The 18500-nt window shown below is 44.9% G+C and overlaps 1 protein-coding gene across 1 annotated transcript in view; it reads left to right on the plus strand.

The window, feature by feature from the left end:
• Positions 1-16764, plus strand: part of LOC115175812 (teashirt homolog 1-like) — a 34823-nt gene extending 18059 nt beyond the window's left edge. Inside the window, exon 3 of the mRNA XM_029735340.1 lies at positions 12272-16764. Within this exon, the coding sequence (XP_029591200.1) occupies positions 12272-15654 (3383 nt within the window). The 3' untranslated portion in view covers positions 15655-16764. The remainder of the gene's footprint in view (positions 1-12271) is intronic.
• The last annotated feature ends 1736 nt before the right edge of the window (positions 16765-18500 follow it).

Raw genomic sequence — 18500 nt, forward strand, 5'->3', positions numbered from 1 at the left:
GAAAGACCATGACTATGATTTGTCTCCCTCTGCTAGTATGTCTGACAGCTTCTAATGCACCACACACACTCGAGCGTGCGCACACACACACACACACACATGCAGGTAGAAACCCACATGCACTTATACTCCCCTTGAGGAGATATAAAATGAACAGTCCAATTTGGAGGTATTCAGTATATTAAATGAAGTCAGTGTCTCTGGGGTGGATGGAGGGAGATTGGATAGGGTTTCATGGAACGAGTGGAACTATTCATTATGTGAGAGGTGTACTTTTCTAGACTGTGTGTGTCTGTGCACGTACGTTCCTACAAGGTGTGTGTATCAGATAGTGTGTGTTCTCAAATATCTCTTTGCAAAGTTTGTGATCACACACAACCACACACACACACACACACACACACACACACACACACACACCACACACACACACACACACACACACACACACACACACACACACAGGGTCTCGTATAAAGGAACACACACAGGGTATCGTATAAAGGGCTGTGGTCTTTTGGTACTCGCTGCCAAAATGGCCCTGATTTCCTTTAGCCCAGCTTGGCCGGGTCATACATCACTAAGGGGCCTCCCAGCTCCAGTGGCAGGGGCTGACAGAATGACACGTGTCATTTATCATGGAGGGGCCAGGCCTTGGCAGACTACACAGACTGGACCGCATATGACACTGCCTGAGAGAGAGGGGGAGAGAGACCGAGAGAGGGGGAGAGAGACCGAGAGAGGGGGAGAGAGACCGAGGAAGATGGAGAGCACAGAAAGTAAAGTTTGTATGATACACAGATGGAATACATACAGACACACACAGTCTCTCCTAGCTGTCCGTGTCTTTTCCTTCTGTCCTCTACATATCCCTCCCTCTCTTCTCCTTCTTTCTCTATTTTTCTCTATCTCACATGCACCCATCCCTAACCCCACCCATCCTCCCCCTTCTCCTACTCTCCCCCTCCTTCTCCTCTGCATCTCTCCCACCAAGTCATTCGCCTGGTCCCCTTTTTCGTTTGTCTTCATAAGCCTAATTTATTTTGGCTGCCACATGCAAGCTGACAGGGATCACTCACTACTGCCCTCCCTGCGCGCTCACACACACACATTTCTCTCCACGACTGTTCCGAGATCAACCCAACAGTCACCATTCCCTTGGTTAGAGGGCACTTTCAGAGACTGTGCAAAAGTTTAATTGCCAGGGAGGTAAGCTTCTCTTTCGTCTCCATTTCTAGAATGTTCTAGCACTCCAAAGTCTGCCCTCAGTACGATATTATGTTGTGTTGAGCGATGGTTTCCTGTCTCTCTCTCTCTCGCGTGCGCTCTCGCTCTCTCTCACTCTTTCTCTCTCAGTCCATTTTTCACCATGCTCACTCCTTCACTTACTGCTTCTCTCTTTGCTCTCTCTCTCACTCTTTCGCTCTGTCACTCTGTCCATTTCTCACCATGCACATTCCTTCACTTACTGCGTCTGTCTGTCTGTCTGTCTGTCTGTCTGTCTGTCTGTCTGTCTGTCTGTCTGTCTTTGTCTCCCCTTTCTCCTCCTCCCCTCTCTCTCTTTCCTAAGCTGTTATGGATGGTTTACTAAGAGTCATGTCCCTACCCTGGGAAATCTCAACACACACCACTGTGAACAGGCGCGCACACAACACATACTCACACACACACACACAATCAGAGATGTGGGTATTGATCCCCAGTGACGTGGTTTCTTCTGTGAAAGGCCAGTTTGTGATTTAGTGTCTCTCCTCCTTCAGGGCCTCTCTCGTTCCCCCTCTGCCTCCCTCTTTTGTCAGTTCACTGTCACGGCCATCAGGAAAAGGCCTCACGCCCCCCCCACCTCCTTGGAGCACACACACACAAACACACATACATAAACACAAACACACATGCATAAACACACACACACTCCCGTGTGGACTGACAGAATTGTTACTCTTTCCTGTCCCCTTTTTGTTCATTGCTGAACTTTCCAGTTACACTTAAAAGGTATAAATGAGGTTGTTTGACCACACAGACCAGTGCAATACTGTAACAAGATCCATTTTCTGTCACGTTGTTTGTATGTGAATGGAGTTGGCATTGTTTTGTGGAATGAAGACGATGTTCTCATGTGATCAGTTACTTCGATTTGACAATCACTGTGTCTGTGCGTGCATACATGTGTTTGCCTGTGCAGCCAGCTTTGCTGTCTCTAATCTGACTCATCCACAGGCTGTGTGGGTTTTTCCCTCAGAGACAAGGGGTCAGTTTCAGGGAAGAGTGTGTGTGTGTGTGTGTCCTGTCTGTGTGCATGTTGTTCCTCAGCGGTGTACAAAGCAGACAGCCCATGTGAATATAGGGGAGGGCTGAGGGTACAGGGACGGGTTGATTGATGGGTTATTGTGCAACCAGACCCAGACAGAACTGGTGAGGTCATGGCCTCTTCTTGCCCCCCCCCCCCCCCCTCATCATTCTCACCACTATTCACTCCCCCATGCTGCCTTTCTCCCTTCACAGTCCACTTTGTTTTCTTTTGTCTCTCCTCCTCTAGTGCAGTTTTTTGTTACGACCAAGCCGATTGGGCAGCAACCGGTGATTATCCAATCAGGGAGATGGTTACTAACTTAACTTCCTCATGGAAAATGTTCACCAAATAAAGTGTGACCGATGCATCAAGGGTTCATGGAAAGGTGTATCCAAGAAAGCCTTTTGTTTTCTCTCCCTCGCCATTTTCTCTCCTACGCAGAAAGAGAGTGATTTATGGTAATTATCCATCTTTGGGGTCATCCATCAACTGGTTGTTGCTAGGAGATGGGAGCAGCTGTTGTTTGGGCCAGGGAAGTTCCACTGTCAGGGGGCTGTACACAGGTGACTTCAGAGGGAGATTTAAAGGGACAGGCCCTATTTTTGTTTTCTTTTTTCCCCCAGAGAAAACTCTTGTACATGTGGATTTCAGTTTGTTTTAATGTGTTTTTAGGTTTAGTTCATGCAGAGAAAAGACTAGGACTGGATAGAAACACTAGGGACTGGATTTCGTCAAGCTCCCTGGAATTCCTTGAAGTCAAAGAATATCTGTGGAATGAATAGGTAGATAGTGATACAAATAATGTCCCCACATGATTCAATTTGGCCCTACCAATGCCACAGATATTTGGGAAGGATGTCACTGCAGGTGGTCTTAGGACATGCTTATCCTAGAACATGTTTGGCGGAGTCCTACCCTTAGCGAAACCTGAGCGCTTATAGTGGCTCTAGAAGCAGTCCGATATTGACTTTGTTAACCTTTCCAAAACCATAGGTTTTTAAATGTAGCTCTTCAGAAATCACTATATGACGCAGAGGCTTCACTAACTACAATAGCTAAACCTTGCAGTCAGTTTCTCCCAAAGCTTAGCCAGGTGGGTGTCATAGGCTACACTAACGCTCAACTAACATTAGCAAACCGTTAGGACTTTTTGGTTGCATTATTTCAGCGAAGCAGTGATATTGGGGGCAGAGGCTATACTGGTCCATTATGTTCAGTAACATTCAGCTAACATTAGCGAAACGTTGGGACTTTGTAGTTGCATAGGTTTTAACAGCAGCAGCCAGCTAGATGGGGGTTGGCTCTGCAGTGCTTATGATATAATGGCCATTGTCTCATCTCTGAGCAGCCTGGAGTTGACAGTGGAGGGAAAAGGTGATTTATAGACTGCACCCGTCGCTATGGCTGCTCAAAGATGGCTCCCAGAGAACATGGACAAACAGAGGGGAGAAAGGAGAAAATGAGAACAGGGAAGGAGAGAGACATGTACTGCAATGCAGGAGCAAAGAGCAGGGGATTAAAATGAGTGATTACCAGAAGTTTATTTGTGACATTTCTTTAGTTTTTTTGTTTGTTGCTGAATCAGTTAACTTTAAGGTTTCATGCTGCTTGTTCTTAATAGTTTAAAGGTGAACTAAAGTAACCACCCTTTGCCTTGATGACAGCTTTGCACACTCTTGGCATTCTCTCAACCAGCTTCATGAAGTAGTCACCTGGAATGCGTTTCAATTAAAAATTGCCTTGTGAATTTGGGGAATTTCTTTCCTTCTTAATGTGTTTGAGCCAATCAGTTGTGTTGTGACAAGGTAAGGGTGGTATACAGAAGATAGCCCTATTTGGTAAAAGACCAAGTCCAATGGACATTAGACTGGTGGAAATCTGTCCTTTGGTCTGATGAGTCCAAATTTGAGATTTTTGGTTCCAACCGGCATGTCTTTGTGAGACGCAGAGTATGTGAATGGATGATCTCTGCATGTGTGGTTCCCACAGTGAAGCATGGAGGAGGAGGTGTGATGGTGTGGGGGTGCTTTGCTAGTGACACTGTCAGTGATTCTTTTAGAATTCAAGGCACACTTAACCAGCATGGCTACCACAGCATTCTGCAGTAATACGCCATCTGGTTTGCGCTTAGTGGGACTATTATTTGTTTTTCAACAGGACAATGACCCAAAACACACCTCCTGTAAAAGCTATTTTATCAATAAGGAGAGTTATGGAGTGCTGCATCAAATGACCTGGCCTCCTCAATCACCTGACCTCAACCCAATTATGATGGTTTGGTATGAGTTGGACCGCAGAGTGAAGGAAAAGCAGCCAACAAGTGCTCAGCATATGTGCTAACTACTTCAAGACTGTTGGAAAAGCATTCCTCATGAAGCTGGTTGAGAGAATGCCAAGAGTGTGCAAAGCTGTTATCAAGGCAAAGGGTGGCTACTTTGAAGAGTCTAAAATGTAAACTATATTTTGATTTGTTTAACACTTTGTTTGGTCACTACATTATTCCATATGTGTTATTTCATAGTTTTTATGACTTCACTATTATTCTACAATGTAGAAAATAGTACAAACAAAGAAGTGATGTAGACAATTGCATTGTTAGAAGCTACAATCTATCTGCAATATTAAAGCTGATCTAGCCCCTAAAATGTATTATTTATTACAATAAATAATAATAAATTATGAAACGGGTGGTCACGATTGGTAACTTTTCCCATGACTAAGAATTTGTGGTGGAAGACATGCAGTGAGTAAACTGTTAGTAATGTCTTCATGCCTGACTTATCTCCCTCTTCTGGATGGGGATATCAGTGGTCAAAGATGATAGAACTCCCCCCTCCACAACCCAATAGTCCTGTCACCTCCCCTCCCCTTACCCCATTGTTTGAAGCTGATGTAAAATGCACAGTCTACAGTATATGACCCATTTTAGCAGGCCATTAGCATAATTTGGCTGTGGCCAGCAAGTTAATGTACTCGCAGATGACAGGGAAATTGTGCTACACAACCTTAGGGTTTAAACAAAGACCTATGACGAAGTAGGCCACGCTTTGCATAAGGATGGACTTTACATTGGAGTGTGTGTGTTTGTGTGTGAAATGCGCCCAATACAACAGGTGCAGTAGACCTTACCGTGAAATGCTTACTTACAAGCCCTTAACCCACAATGCCGTTCAAGAAATAGAGTTAAGAAAATATTGACTACATAAACTAAAGTACATTTTTTATAAAAAGTAACACAATAAAATAACAATACCAAGGCTATATACAGAGAGTACCGATACCAAGTCAATGTGCGGGGGTTACAGGTTTGTCAAGGTAATTTGTAAAATGACTATGCATAGATAATAAACAGCAAGTAGCAGCAGTGTAAAATCAAAGGGGGGGTCAATGTAAATAGTCCGGGTGGTCATTTAATTAGTTGTTCAGCAGTCTTATGGCTTGGGGGTAGAAGCTGTTAAGGAGCCTTTTGGTCCTAGACTTGGCGCTCCGGTACAGCTTGCTGTGCGGTAGCAGAAAGAACTGTCTGACTTGGGTGACTGGGGTCTGACAATTGGGCCTTCCTCTGACACAGCCTAGTATATAAGTCCTGGATGTCAGGCAGCTTGGCCTAAGTAATGTACTGGGCCGTACGCACTACCCTCTGTATCGCCTTACGGTCGGATGTTCTCGGTGGTGCCACCTTAGAACTTTTTGAGGATCTGGGGACCCATGCCAAATCTTTTCAGTGTCATGGGGGGGAAACGGTGTTGTCGTGCCCTCTTCACGACTATCTTGGTGTGTTTGGACCATGATAGTTTGTTGGTGATGTGGACACCAAGGAACTTGAAACTCTCGACCCGCTCCACTACAGCCCCGTCGATGAGAATGGGGGTGTTTTCCGAAAGGTGGATGAGAAGGCACAAATATGTTATACCTTTGATAAAAGGTGTGTCATATCAAATTATCTTAATACAACTTTGTATCTTTAATGTATATTTGCATTAAACATCTTTATTATCTTTAGCCGACATTTCATATGTCTTGTCGGAAGTGAACACGGGCACTCAGTTGCATAGCAAACATTGTTGTCCTCCACCTCATGAAGATTTGTTTGGAAAGCCGAATAGATGAATTTGCACGTCCTGCTGGAACAGTACACCAGCTATTGGAGGCCCCGCTGGTATTGTGCCATATGGTTAATTATTCCACATGGGCGGCGGGGATTGGGGGGCGTGGAACTGTGAACAGACTTTTCTAAGAGGAAGTTGAGGGTAAAGCATATATTAATGTATAGCAACCACTCCACAGAATCCACGGCAGCACAAATCAATGTCACTTTATAGAGGCGGGAGGGGGGGGGGCGTTATACTGGAGAGAGGTGGGTGGAGTCCGTGTAAAACAAGCCTCAGAACTTCAAAGCCCCCCCCCCCACCCCCGCTTAGGGTAACTCCCTAAGCAAGGATTGTATGATGGAAAAAGAGGGGTAAAAACAGAATTGATTTGTTTAACCTTTATTTAGCTAGGCAAGTCAGTTAAGAACAAATTCTTATTTACAATGACGGCCTACCAAAAGGCCTCCTGCGGGGACGGGGCCTGGGATTGCTCTTCCCTGCTATAGATTGTGCCTGGGCATATTGAGGGGCAAATTGGTTTGGACACCCGAAATAGCATTCAAACTTTTGCTGAAATAATACCTTCATTATACCATCAGCAGTCATGAGATAAGTAAAAAAAACAAAGATATCCTCACCATTACAGTAAATAAAATGCCCAACAAATAGGATGCCCTGTGGCTTTTTTCTTCTTCTTTTTTTTACAAAGGGAACAACTGAGAATGATCTGGAAATGAAGCCTATGCTGTCGACCCTTTTACACACAGACGTAAATGAAAAGGTCTGGCAGTTTTTCCTCAGTTAGTCTTAGCGAACGTAGGCACTAGGCCTAAACTCCAGCTTGCTTTAGCATCGGGCCCGCTAGCGCTTGGAACAGACAGGATCACACCACCCCGGCATGTGCAGCAGTGGCTGTCCCAGAGAAGAAGAAAGAAAGAGAAGGGGAGAAAGAGATTGTGCCGTATTCTCCCTGACATGCTCTGCATTACCATAATTGGGTTTTCTACATGATAGGACAGAGGAAATAATAATGTCATTTTATTTACAGCCTGTCCCACTGTCCCCCTCTCCCTGACACACACACACATACACCATGCAGGTCAAATGACACACACTGATCAGGCCTGTCCAAAGCCATCACAGCAGAGGGGCCGGTGACAAAGCGAAGCGGGGAGAAAGGAATACGACTCGCAACGTTTCAGCCCCCATTTTGAAGGCCGTCTAAACGGCGACTCGGTTGCCCGTCTGGAATAGCAGAGAGCCCGACACAGGCTAAATCAGAGGAGTGAGAGCAGGCGGAATTGGACATTAGCACCACAAATGACTGCCGGGATTGGTCCTCTTCTCAGAGACAGAGTAAATAAATAAGGAGGGTTGAGAGGGGTGTGTGTGTGTGTGGCATGTGTGTGAGTTGCAATTCGGTGGTGCTGCTTCGCGCTCAACTGCACTCGCTCCCTGTCGCACGTTGTTTCTCTCCCGAAGGCTTTGGTTAAGTTTGACACCAGCCAAATGGTGTAGCCTCAGCGTCCCATGACAGATAGCATTATGGGTTTAAGTGGCAGATTTGCACAAGAGAAACGAGCAAGTAGAAATATACAGTATGTGAAATGACTCCATTTTTTTCAGACGTTCTAATATAACATTATATGGAGAGAGAAACTGCCGGTTCTCTCAGAAAGCAAAACTTCATTTCCATGTAATTTGTTTTGAAGCAGTTGATTCTCAAGTTGTTCCGATGTAATTTTTGAGAATGTCAAGGCGGCACTGCGTGTGAGAGAAAGCACAGCTAGTTGGGAATTCATTGTGCATAGTATCACAAACTCTGTGCCACAGACACAATGCAGAAACAGTACTGTGAGAGTACGAAGGTTATTTTTATGCTTAGCTATAACAGATGACCATTTTTTTTTATAAATGTAGTATTATATCACAGATTTGAGCTTGGCATAGAGAAGGCTTGTACATGTTTGCGTGTGAGTGACTGTGAGAATGTCCGTCTGTTTCCATCTATGTACTATACACTTAGGGGTGGTGTGTGGTGTGTGTGTGTGTGTGTGTGTGTGTGTGTGTGTGTGTGTGTGTGTGTGTGTGTGTGTGTGTGTGTGTGTGTGTGTGTGTGTGTGTGACAGCAAAGGCCCGGTAGTGTCCTGCCGAGGTGTCACCTGTCTGGAGGAAGCCCGGGCCAAAGTGACAGGCTCGTCTCTGGACGCAGATGGCCTGCTCTCCCTCTCCTTTCCACAGCCGTCACACGTCCCCTCTGTGTTTGACACACACATTTGCGCACACACATACTAACACACACACATGTCATTGACACTGACACAAACACACACATGGGTTGTCAGATACAAAAAAAAACGCATGAATGTAGTGAGACCATCACGAACACACACACACACACACACACACACACACAGGGACACACCTGATTGATACATGCACACAGAATATCTCCCTAGCACACCAGGTGGGTAGATAGGAATAGATGCTTACAAACTAACCCTCACTCACACACACAAACACACACAAACAAATGCACACCTTCTACTTTGTATCTTGCTGCCTCAGGTTACAGTCAATTTCACATACTTTCCCTCTACCATTTCAGACCCACCCATAGACAGACAAACTCCCCTGCTCACACCTCTGTCAGCTAACTCCTAAATGCACCTTTTTTCCTCCTTTTTTTGTTACAAACCTTTTCCTCTTCCATTCTCCATGACAGCACAAAGTGGGCTTATTTTTATTTTCCCTCCTTTTTTTGACTGACAACCACAACAGGCATCCCCCTTCCTTCCCTGCCCCATTTTAATCCTCCCCCCTCCCTCTCCCTCCCCCTCCCTCCATTGTTCTGAGTGAAGCTTGAAAGCGGCGGCTCAACGAGTAGTGTCAGCATCTCTCCATCTCTGATTGCCTTATTAGCCGCCGGTGGCACCAGGAGCTCTTTTTTCCCCCCACAGATGGCAAAAAACGAGGGAGAGAAGAAGAAAAAATGTCCGACTTCTATGTTTTTTTTCTTTCTTCTGTCCACAAAGGCTTGTTTGTGGACACTGACACCCACCCCCCTGACCCGAACACCTGACACTGATACATGATTTGACACTTGAACTGCGTCGTTGGTTAAGGGCTTGTAAGTAAGCATTTCACGGTATTCGGCGCATGTGACAAATACAATTTCATTTGATTTGATGGCTGTCGAGGTGGAGGCAGCAGACTGCAGATGTCGGGGGAAGTGTGTGTGTAGGGGGGGTCTGGGCTGAAGTGTGTGCAGGAAAAGACTGACTTTATTTTTAAGAGGTGTCAGGTTGTCTTGTCTGTCTTTTCTGTCAAGGCGTTCCCTCTTTACCCATTCCACTCATTGAGAGCTAAGGGTAATAACTATATTAGAGACGGCAATTTTTTGGGGGGGGGTGTGCGTTCTTTAGTGTGATGAGCTATTTAGAGACGGCGAGAGAGTAAGCGTGATGGGGGAGTTTTCAGTGCTTTGAGGTACTCAACCAAAAATGAAATACGGAATGCTCTTGACAATGCACCGACTGCTGATTTTTAGATTTTGTTGACATTGGCTTGAATTTGATTCTTTTTGAAAGGGTGTAATGCTGGACTCTGGGGTAGGCATAGTTGGACAGATAGATTGCAGGTATTATGTGAGCAATAGTGTAGTATTATCTTTTGTGTGTACGTGTACACTCTAGCACAGCGATGGATGTTCATACACATTTATACCAGCACAGGCACACAGACACAGAGAGACTGAGACACACACACACACACACACACACACACACACACACACACACACACACACACACACACACACACACACACCGTAGTCACAGTTGCTTATGGCCCTCCAGCTTTTCCCAGGCAGCAGTAAATGGCAGCTCACAAACATCAGGTATTATGTCTTCTCTGATTATGGGCCTGAGCGGCAACACGCTGTTCTGGGGCTGACAGCACATCTGCCTCCTCGCTAGAGACTGATACTGGCACCTTGGACAAGCATCTTATGGGAGAGGATAAGGTGAACTGCCTGAGCACTGTCTCCATCTGTCTGTCTCTGTCTCTCTTTCACTCTCTCGCTCCCTCTCTCTGTCCTTTTCTCAGTGTATTTCTCCTTTACGATTACCGTGCAGCACGTTTTCATATTGAATGAAACGTTACATAAATATTGCAAAATTCGAACAGGTTTGACAGCTGGAAGTACGTTCCTCTACAATTCTTAATTTGCTACTTAGTGCAGTTTAGAGAAAGTTGATATCTGACATTGTCTCGGAGTCCAGAGGTCCTGGAATTATACTTGAGAGACAGTTGACACTGGTTATAGGCTTATTCTCAAAGTAACATTTCTGCCGTAATTCCTGCATAGCTACAGGGGTTGGAATCCCATGTCGTTTGTCTGCCATTAAAGATAACCACTCAGGCAGCTGATCAACACTGGCAGTGCCTTGTTAAGTGCTCAGCCCCGTTCCATAATGGTCATTAAGTAAATGGTATGGATGGAGTATTTTTCTCTCATCTTGTGCCCCGACAAAGAGTTCCATTATTCTCTTTTCGTGGCTGGCAACACTTAAAAGTGTCAAATCCAGAGGAAAATGCTATTTCATTAGCCGCATACAATAGCCATGCTGTTGTTACTCATTAAACATTTAATCGTCCTTTATCTGATGAACTACCACACAAGGACTACATCATCTTTTTGGTATTGAAGAAAACATTTCTTTATTTTTATAAACATATAGGTCAAATGTGTCGTTTTTCCTCAATTCTGATTTTTTTTAAATACTATGATGAAGTACTATGATTAAATGTAGAGGAACCTTGATATAACCTTGACAGTCATTCTGTGTGGAGAAAGTATACTCAGAACTCTCGCCCCCATCCTCTGTGGGTAACACTGTTTCCCTTCTCCCCGCAAGCCGGCACACTGGACTCCCTGAGAACTAGTACAGCATGGACGGTGACAACATGGCATGTCATGTCCACCGGCAATTTCCACGCGTCGTACTGTGAGGACTTCCACTGCCAATGCCAACTCTATGCCATCCCAGCCGAGGGCCTGGCACGCTCACCCGCTATCGCTACATCACACGTCACGGGCAGGGTGTGAGTGGCACAGTGGCAGCAGAGACTGGTTCAAAGTCAGAGAGAGTCAGTGCCCTCCATCTAGAAGAGAGGAAGCCATTTTAGTACATGAACTGGCTTGTGACTTTTGGGGTCACCTTTTTTTCTGGGCAGTCTAATCATTTGGATATTTGAAATGGATAGGATTTAAGACTGTCAACTTTCTTTTGTATATTTGCATTCAACAGGATACATCCATATAGAGTGTATGATAGCATGCAGTTAAAACATAAAATCACTACAAAGCAACAAACATGAGAGTTATAACATACTGAATGTAGGCTACTGACCTTTTTTGTCAAACGCAGTGGACTCTCAGTGTTGATTAATATGCATCTGCTGCTTTGGGAACCGGTTTTCCATCATGTAGAATTGTGCTTGTGTCCCTAGTTTTTGAACTCAAGGGGAAATATTCCTCTTGCTCATCTGTGTTCTCCTTTACCCTTGCTGAGCCATACTGTTTGATACCTTCGTTAGGCTGCACAGTGTAGGGGACTATCTATCATCGTCAAGATATGGATGTTTGCCACTTTTATAATTGCAAAGCTGCGTCCTCTGCCAGGACTATTGACTAAAATATCTTAAGAATCATTACACCCACACACTCTTACACACTCAGAGATACAGACATGCATGGTATACACACGTTAAACACAAACACACATTACGGGATAAACACATCAAGAATCTTTATACACATCTGATGGAATGTTCTGCCCCAATGAGTTGGCTGATGTCTCTTTTTCTCTCCTCTTGTGTTTTTCAGCTTATGGGGACGAGGAGGAATTTAAGGCTGATGACAAGATCGATGAGGAGCACCTGCAGGACGACGGCCTCTCCTTAGACGGCCATGACGGCGAGTACCTCTGCAACGAGGATGACGACGCCGGGGACCGATTCAGCTTCCAGAACTCCCCACTCAGCAATGGGACCAACCCGGACGCCGGCTATGCCTCTCCGCTCAGTGATACCAGCGACCAGCTTATTGACTTCCAGAGTACTCCCTCCAAGGACGGACTTGATAAGGAGGAGGAAGAGGCAGTCAGAGGAGAAGTAGAACACCTGAAGGTCCCCAACGGCCTGTCTCTGCAGGACAGCCTGGCGCAGATGAAAGCCGTCTATGCTAACCTGATCTCTGAAGCCTCTTGGTCCAGCATCACCATGGACATGCTGAGAAGTAACAGCAACAAGGTCAGCAGTGTGATCAGCAACAGCAATGGAAGCAACCTCAAGGGGAGCAACGTTATCCTTAACAGTCATGCTAACAGCCTTGTGAACAATAATAACCACACCAACAGCAGCAGTGGCACCTCTGCACCTACCAACACTACCAGCAACACTAGCGCTACAAGCACCGCTAATACTACCAACACTGCCAGCACCGGTGGAGTGGCCTACGACTGGCACCAAGCAGCTTTGGCCAAAACTCTTCAGCATACACCATACAATCTCCTCCCCGAGCCAAGCCTCTTCAGCACTGTGCAGCTGTACCGGCAGAACAACAAGCTCTACGGCCCAGTATTCACCGGTGCCAGCAAGTTCCGGTGCAAGGATTGCAGCGGAGCCTATGACACACTGGTGGGGCTCACGGTGCACATGAGTGAGTCAGGCCACTACCGTGATGACAACAAAGACAAGGAGGAGGAGCGGGGAAAGAGGTGGTCCAAGCCCCGTAAGCGCTCCCTCATGGAGATGGAAGGAAAGGAGGATGCTCAAAAGGTGCTCAAGTGCATGTACTGCGGACACTCCTTTGAATCCCTGCAGGACCTGAGCGTCCACATGATCAAAACGAAACACTACCAGAAAGTGCCTCTAAAAGAACCCATGTCAGCCCTCGTCTCAAAGCTGGTGCCCCCTACCAGAAAAAGAGCATTTCAGGACTTGGTGTCCCCGTGCTCACCAGAGTTTGTCCACAACACACCTGGTGTACACCTGGGAGAGACCTCAAAAGACCAGAAAGTAGTTAACCCCTATGTCACAGCGAATAACCGCTACGGCTACCAAAATGGCGCCAGTTACACCTGGCAGTTTGAGGCGCGTAAGGCCCAGATCCTCAAATGCATGGAGTGCGGGAGTTCCCACGACACCCTGCAACAACTGACAGCCCACATGATGGTCACAGGACACTTTCTGAAAGTGACCAACTCAGCATCCAAAAAGGGGAAGCAGTTGGTGTTTGACCCCGTGGTTGAGGAAAATATACAGTCCATTCCTCTCCCTCCGACCTCTACACGACTCCTGGTGCCCAATGTGAAGTCACAGCCTGATTCTCCTCCCTTGCACTCCTCCTCCGCTGAAGAGAAAAGGGAGGAGCATGAGGAGAACATGGAGAGGAGTGAACCAGAGAAGAAGATCAAAGAGGAGAAAGAGGATCCGACTGAGAAATGCGAGAAACCTGGCAAGGCTGGACATTACAAGTATCTCACAGAGGAAGACCTGGAGGAGACTCCCAAAGGAGGTCTGGATATCCTGAAGTCCTTAGAGTTCACTGTGTCAAGTGCAATCAGCAAGGCCCAGACTGGCACGCCCACTTGGGGTGGTGCTGGCTACCCTAGCATCCACGCTGCCTACCAGCTCCATGGGTCTTTGAAGTCCTCCATGCAGAGTGTCCAGGTGGTTCAACCCTTGTTCAGCACTAGCAGCTTGAAGATGATGTCCTCTGACTCCAGCAATCTGATCCACTCTCCAAGCAGCCCTTCCCCACCTCCAAGCCACAAGAACAATGTGTTGGCCATGGAAGAGCTGGTGGAAAAAGTCACAGGGAAGGTCACTGTGAAGAAGGAGAAGGAGGAAAAGACCTCCGAAAATAAATGCAAAGCGAGATCTGCCAAGTCACCCTGTCCACTGTCCAAGGAGAGGAAGGGCTCACCCAAGGTGGATAGCATCAACAAGCCAGTGAAAAACATTGCCGTAGAGGATCAGAGTGAGCCTAGAAGCAGAGAGGGAGAGGCAAAAGACAACAAAGCAGATTTGTCAACGAAGAACGGAACAGACGTGCAGAAAACGGCAGTTGGCAACAGCTGTAACAGCTTGGGAATCATCACTGATCACTCACCGGAGCAGCCTTTTGTCAACCCCCTCAGTGCGTTGCAGTCCATCATGAACAATCACTTGGGAAAGGCCTCAAAGACGGCCACCCCCTATCTAGACCCTCTGTCGAAGCTGTACAAGATCAGTAACAACATCCTGGAGAAGCCCATGAACGTCTCCACTCAGGTCAAACAAGTTCAGTCAATCAATCGATTCTATGACAGCAATGACCAGCCCATGGACTTGACGAAATCCAAAGTCACTAACGGACTAATTACGAACAGCACCTCCACTACGCTAAACAGCACTACCAACTGTAATACCAATAACAGCAACAGACCCATCCTCTCAAGCTTGTCTGAATCTCTGTCGTCCCAAAATGCTTTGATGGACATCTCCGACATGGTCAAGAACCTGACTGGCCGTCTGACGCCCAAATCCTCCACTCCGTCCTCCATCTCGGAGAAATCTGATGCAGACAACAGCGCCTTTGAGGATGGCTTGGAGGAGCTCTCTGCAGTCCAGAAAAGGAAAGGACGGCAGTCCAACTGGAATCCTCAGCACCTCCTCATCCTTCAGGCCCAGTTTACCTCCTGTCTCCGGGAGACGTCTGAAGGCAAGTTCGTCATGACTGACCTAGGCCCCCAGGAGCGGGTCCACATCTGCAAGTTCACCGGTCTCTCCTTGACCACTATCTCCCATTGGCTGGCCAACGTCAAGTACCAGCTGAGGAGGACAGGCGGGACAAAATTCCTGAAGAACATTGACTCGGGCCAGCCCCTGTTTCTGTGCAGTGACTGTGCCTCTCAGTTTAGGACTCCTTCCTCTTACATAAATCATTTGGAGTCCCACTTAGGCTTTAGCATGAAGGAACTCTCCAAGCTTTCAATAGATCACATTAGGGAGCAGCAGGCAGTTACCAGAATGATAACAGAGAAGACTTTCAGTTCCCTGGGACTTACCGAGGAAGACTCAGGCTCTGTATTTCAGTGCACGCTCTGCAATCGGACCTTTGTCAGCAAGCACGCGGTCAAGCTTCACCTTAGCAAAACACATGGCAAGTCGCCAGAGGACCACCTCATCTTTGTCACTGAACTAGAAAAGTTTGATAAAGCCTAAATGAGGTGGACAAAGCTGATGGCATGACTGATTACTGAATTGTTGCACTATATCTCAATACTGCACTGCATCATAACTGAGACTTTGGAATCAGTCCGAAGTAACTGCTGTCATAAAACTGGGCCATGTTCTGTTTTGGATTTCAGTTGTCTTTTATTTTTCAACACACATTCAGCAGATAGTTTCTATGATCTTTAGGATCTTTTGTCTGTGCATGTTTTTCAGTGAATTAAACCAACATAAAAAAAATGTTGACACAAACACACAAATTCTGAAAATATGTGATTGATATGAAGGTTTTTTGTTGTTTTCAACTAATCATATTGGAAATACATTTTAAGAGAAAAAGTAAGAAGGATTTCTGCACTTGGGCTACTATGAAGAGGCACACATTAGGATTGTTAAAATAAACTCCATGGCACGATGACATTTCAACGTTTAGATTCTCACTTCTGATCACCTCAAAATTGCATATGGGATAGAACATGTTAAAGGATGATATGTAGGCCTGCTGACAAACTGCAGAAAGAACAGAATACTCATGAATATGTTAAGCTTTTCTCTGCATATTTGTTTCACTAATCAAGTATTATTTCATGGTGGTATTGCCATATTTGCTTTGATACCAGTTGTATTTTTATGATTGTGTGCCGCTTCAGTTTCAACTTGTAAATGAAGTTTTAAAACTGATAAATATATAAATGATCAGCAAGTATGTGTAAATGTATGTAATCATATCTTGCTATTTGCAGAAGCTCAACATTCTTTGTACTGTGTGCATTTTTATATTGTCACTTTATAGAAAATATGGAAAAAACAAATAACTATGTACTGTATATAGGTATAAATATATACAGTATATATATACTGTAGAGCCAGACATGTCCTTTTTTCAATGAAAAGTAGGTCCTTCGTTGTGGTTTACATGATTAAATATAACTACACGGCCATCTCTTCTGATGCATGGTACTGTATGTTAAAATAAACATGCAATGCACAATAAATTATACATTTCAATGTTTTATCATTAATACTGTTCAGAAATCTATCCTCTAAATCATGAAAGTATTGTTTTTTTTCTGCAATTGTAAAATAAACTCTAAACCTGGATTCTGCTTTGTTAAATTGGATATTTTTTTCAATAAGGCTATGTAGCGTCATGGAGGAAAACATACATTTTATTTATTCGTAATGGATATGTAAATTCTCGACTTCAAGATAACCTGACCCTCAGAAAAAATATTTGTGTTTTAAGTGGTCAAGACATGACCTTTCTCATGTCTAGTTTATCACTGATTAGAGACACTCATATTGACTGTCAAATTGTGTTTGTCTGTCAGCCTCTTGATGACAAACACCAATGAGCATTAATGAAGTCACAGAAACAAGGTAATGTGTCACAGTGACCAACAAGCTGCACTTTGAAGAGATTCACGTGACAATGGAGTCGAGAAACTTCTGGGTTTGGCACAACAGCGCCTGTTAAGCTTCTCTGTCTTCTCATAGCAGTTTGCTGTTTCTGGTGACGGCCTTCCCCTTTTGTTAATGATCTTAGCGCGGTCCTAGCGCTTAGACTATGTAAATCGCTGTAATCATAAGTAAGGCCACAATGCAGTTACCTGCAGAGCAGACGGCAACATCGGGAGGCACAGTTATTAAGCAGATTTGCATAGCTTTGCCTCGCACGCAACACACTGGATTCCGGGGGGATTCGTGGGCCTCAGGAATCAAACGTTTACTCCTTTTAACTCAATTACGGGACGGTTATGTGTTGTGGACACGGGGCCACAGAGAAAAAGAACAATACTGGGTATGAGAGAGAATATATCTCAAACTCTCTTTTACTTGAACGGACAAATAGTTTCCCAAAACCGTACACATCAGTCAATCAAATAATATTACGAATCTCTTGAATGTCATGGATTGGTAATGACAGGTGTCATAGTATAGTCATAAGTGTTGTGTATGTCATGTGCCATAAATCATTGGTTAAATAGTATCATAGTTACACCAGTGTGACCGGTAGAGAACTAAACTTATTGTTTTGATGATTGCAAAATCTAATATCTTCTGCCCAATCCAATGATGTCATTAGATATTGTAACATACACATTGTAAATTACAGTAAGAGATTAGTTTCTATGCCATCACAGATAGGCCAGAGCAATTGTCCTCCACAAGTTCAGAGATCAGTAGTCAATGGCATCTGACTATTTGAGAAAATCAGAACACAAAGAATTGACGCTCAGCACATTTAATCCCAGTAGGAATAGTTTCAAATTTAAGTTACCACAGGAAATGGGTATATACAGTAGGCTTAGTCACTTCTCTTGCCAAAATATAGAGAATAAAGGACATTGTCATTAAAATCAGGATTTGTGAGGGACTTAACAGTTTCAGGTGTATTATAGAATTAAGCCTCCAATTTCTCTGAGGCACCTGGGAACTTGATAAAGGGGGCATGGCAGGTTTCTTCCGGAAGGTATTTAAGATGACACAGTACTGCCACCCCACACATCTCTTTTACACTCGCCTGAGGCATTTTAGAGAGAAACAATAAGGAGCTGGGGAAGTCAGTACCTGGAAGCCATAAAAGGAAAAAAACACATTCTAAGGGATTTAAGTCACAGAGAAAAGTTGAGTCGATATGGGACATAAACATTAGGGGTAAACAATGCTTTGAAAAACAAATATATGGGGTTTGTTCAGTTGTTACATACAGGTGGAAATATTCTTAAATGGAAAACATTTATTGGGAGAAGTTCAGGTACAGTATTTTATGAAATTATGTATCGGCTTATGTTTAGTCACTGATTGGGTAGACGTGGGGTCCACTTACCAAGTTC

Source organism: Salmo trutta, chromosome 36 (assembly GCF_901001165.1).
Source record: "Salmo trutta chromosome 36, fSalTru1.1, whole genome shotgun sequence".
NCBI lineage: Eukaryota > Metazoa > Chordata > Actinopteri > Salmoniformes > Salmonidae > Salmo > Salmo trutta.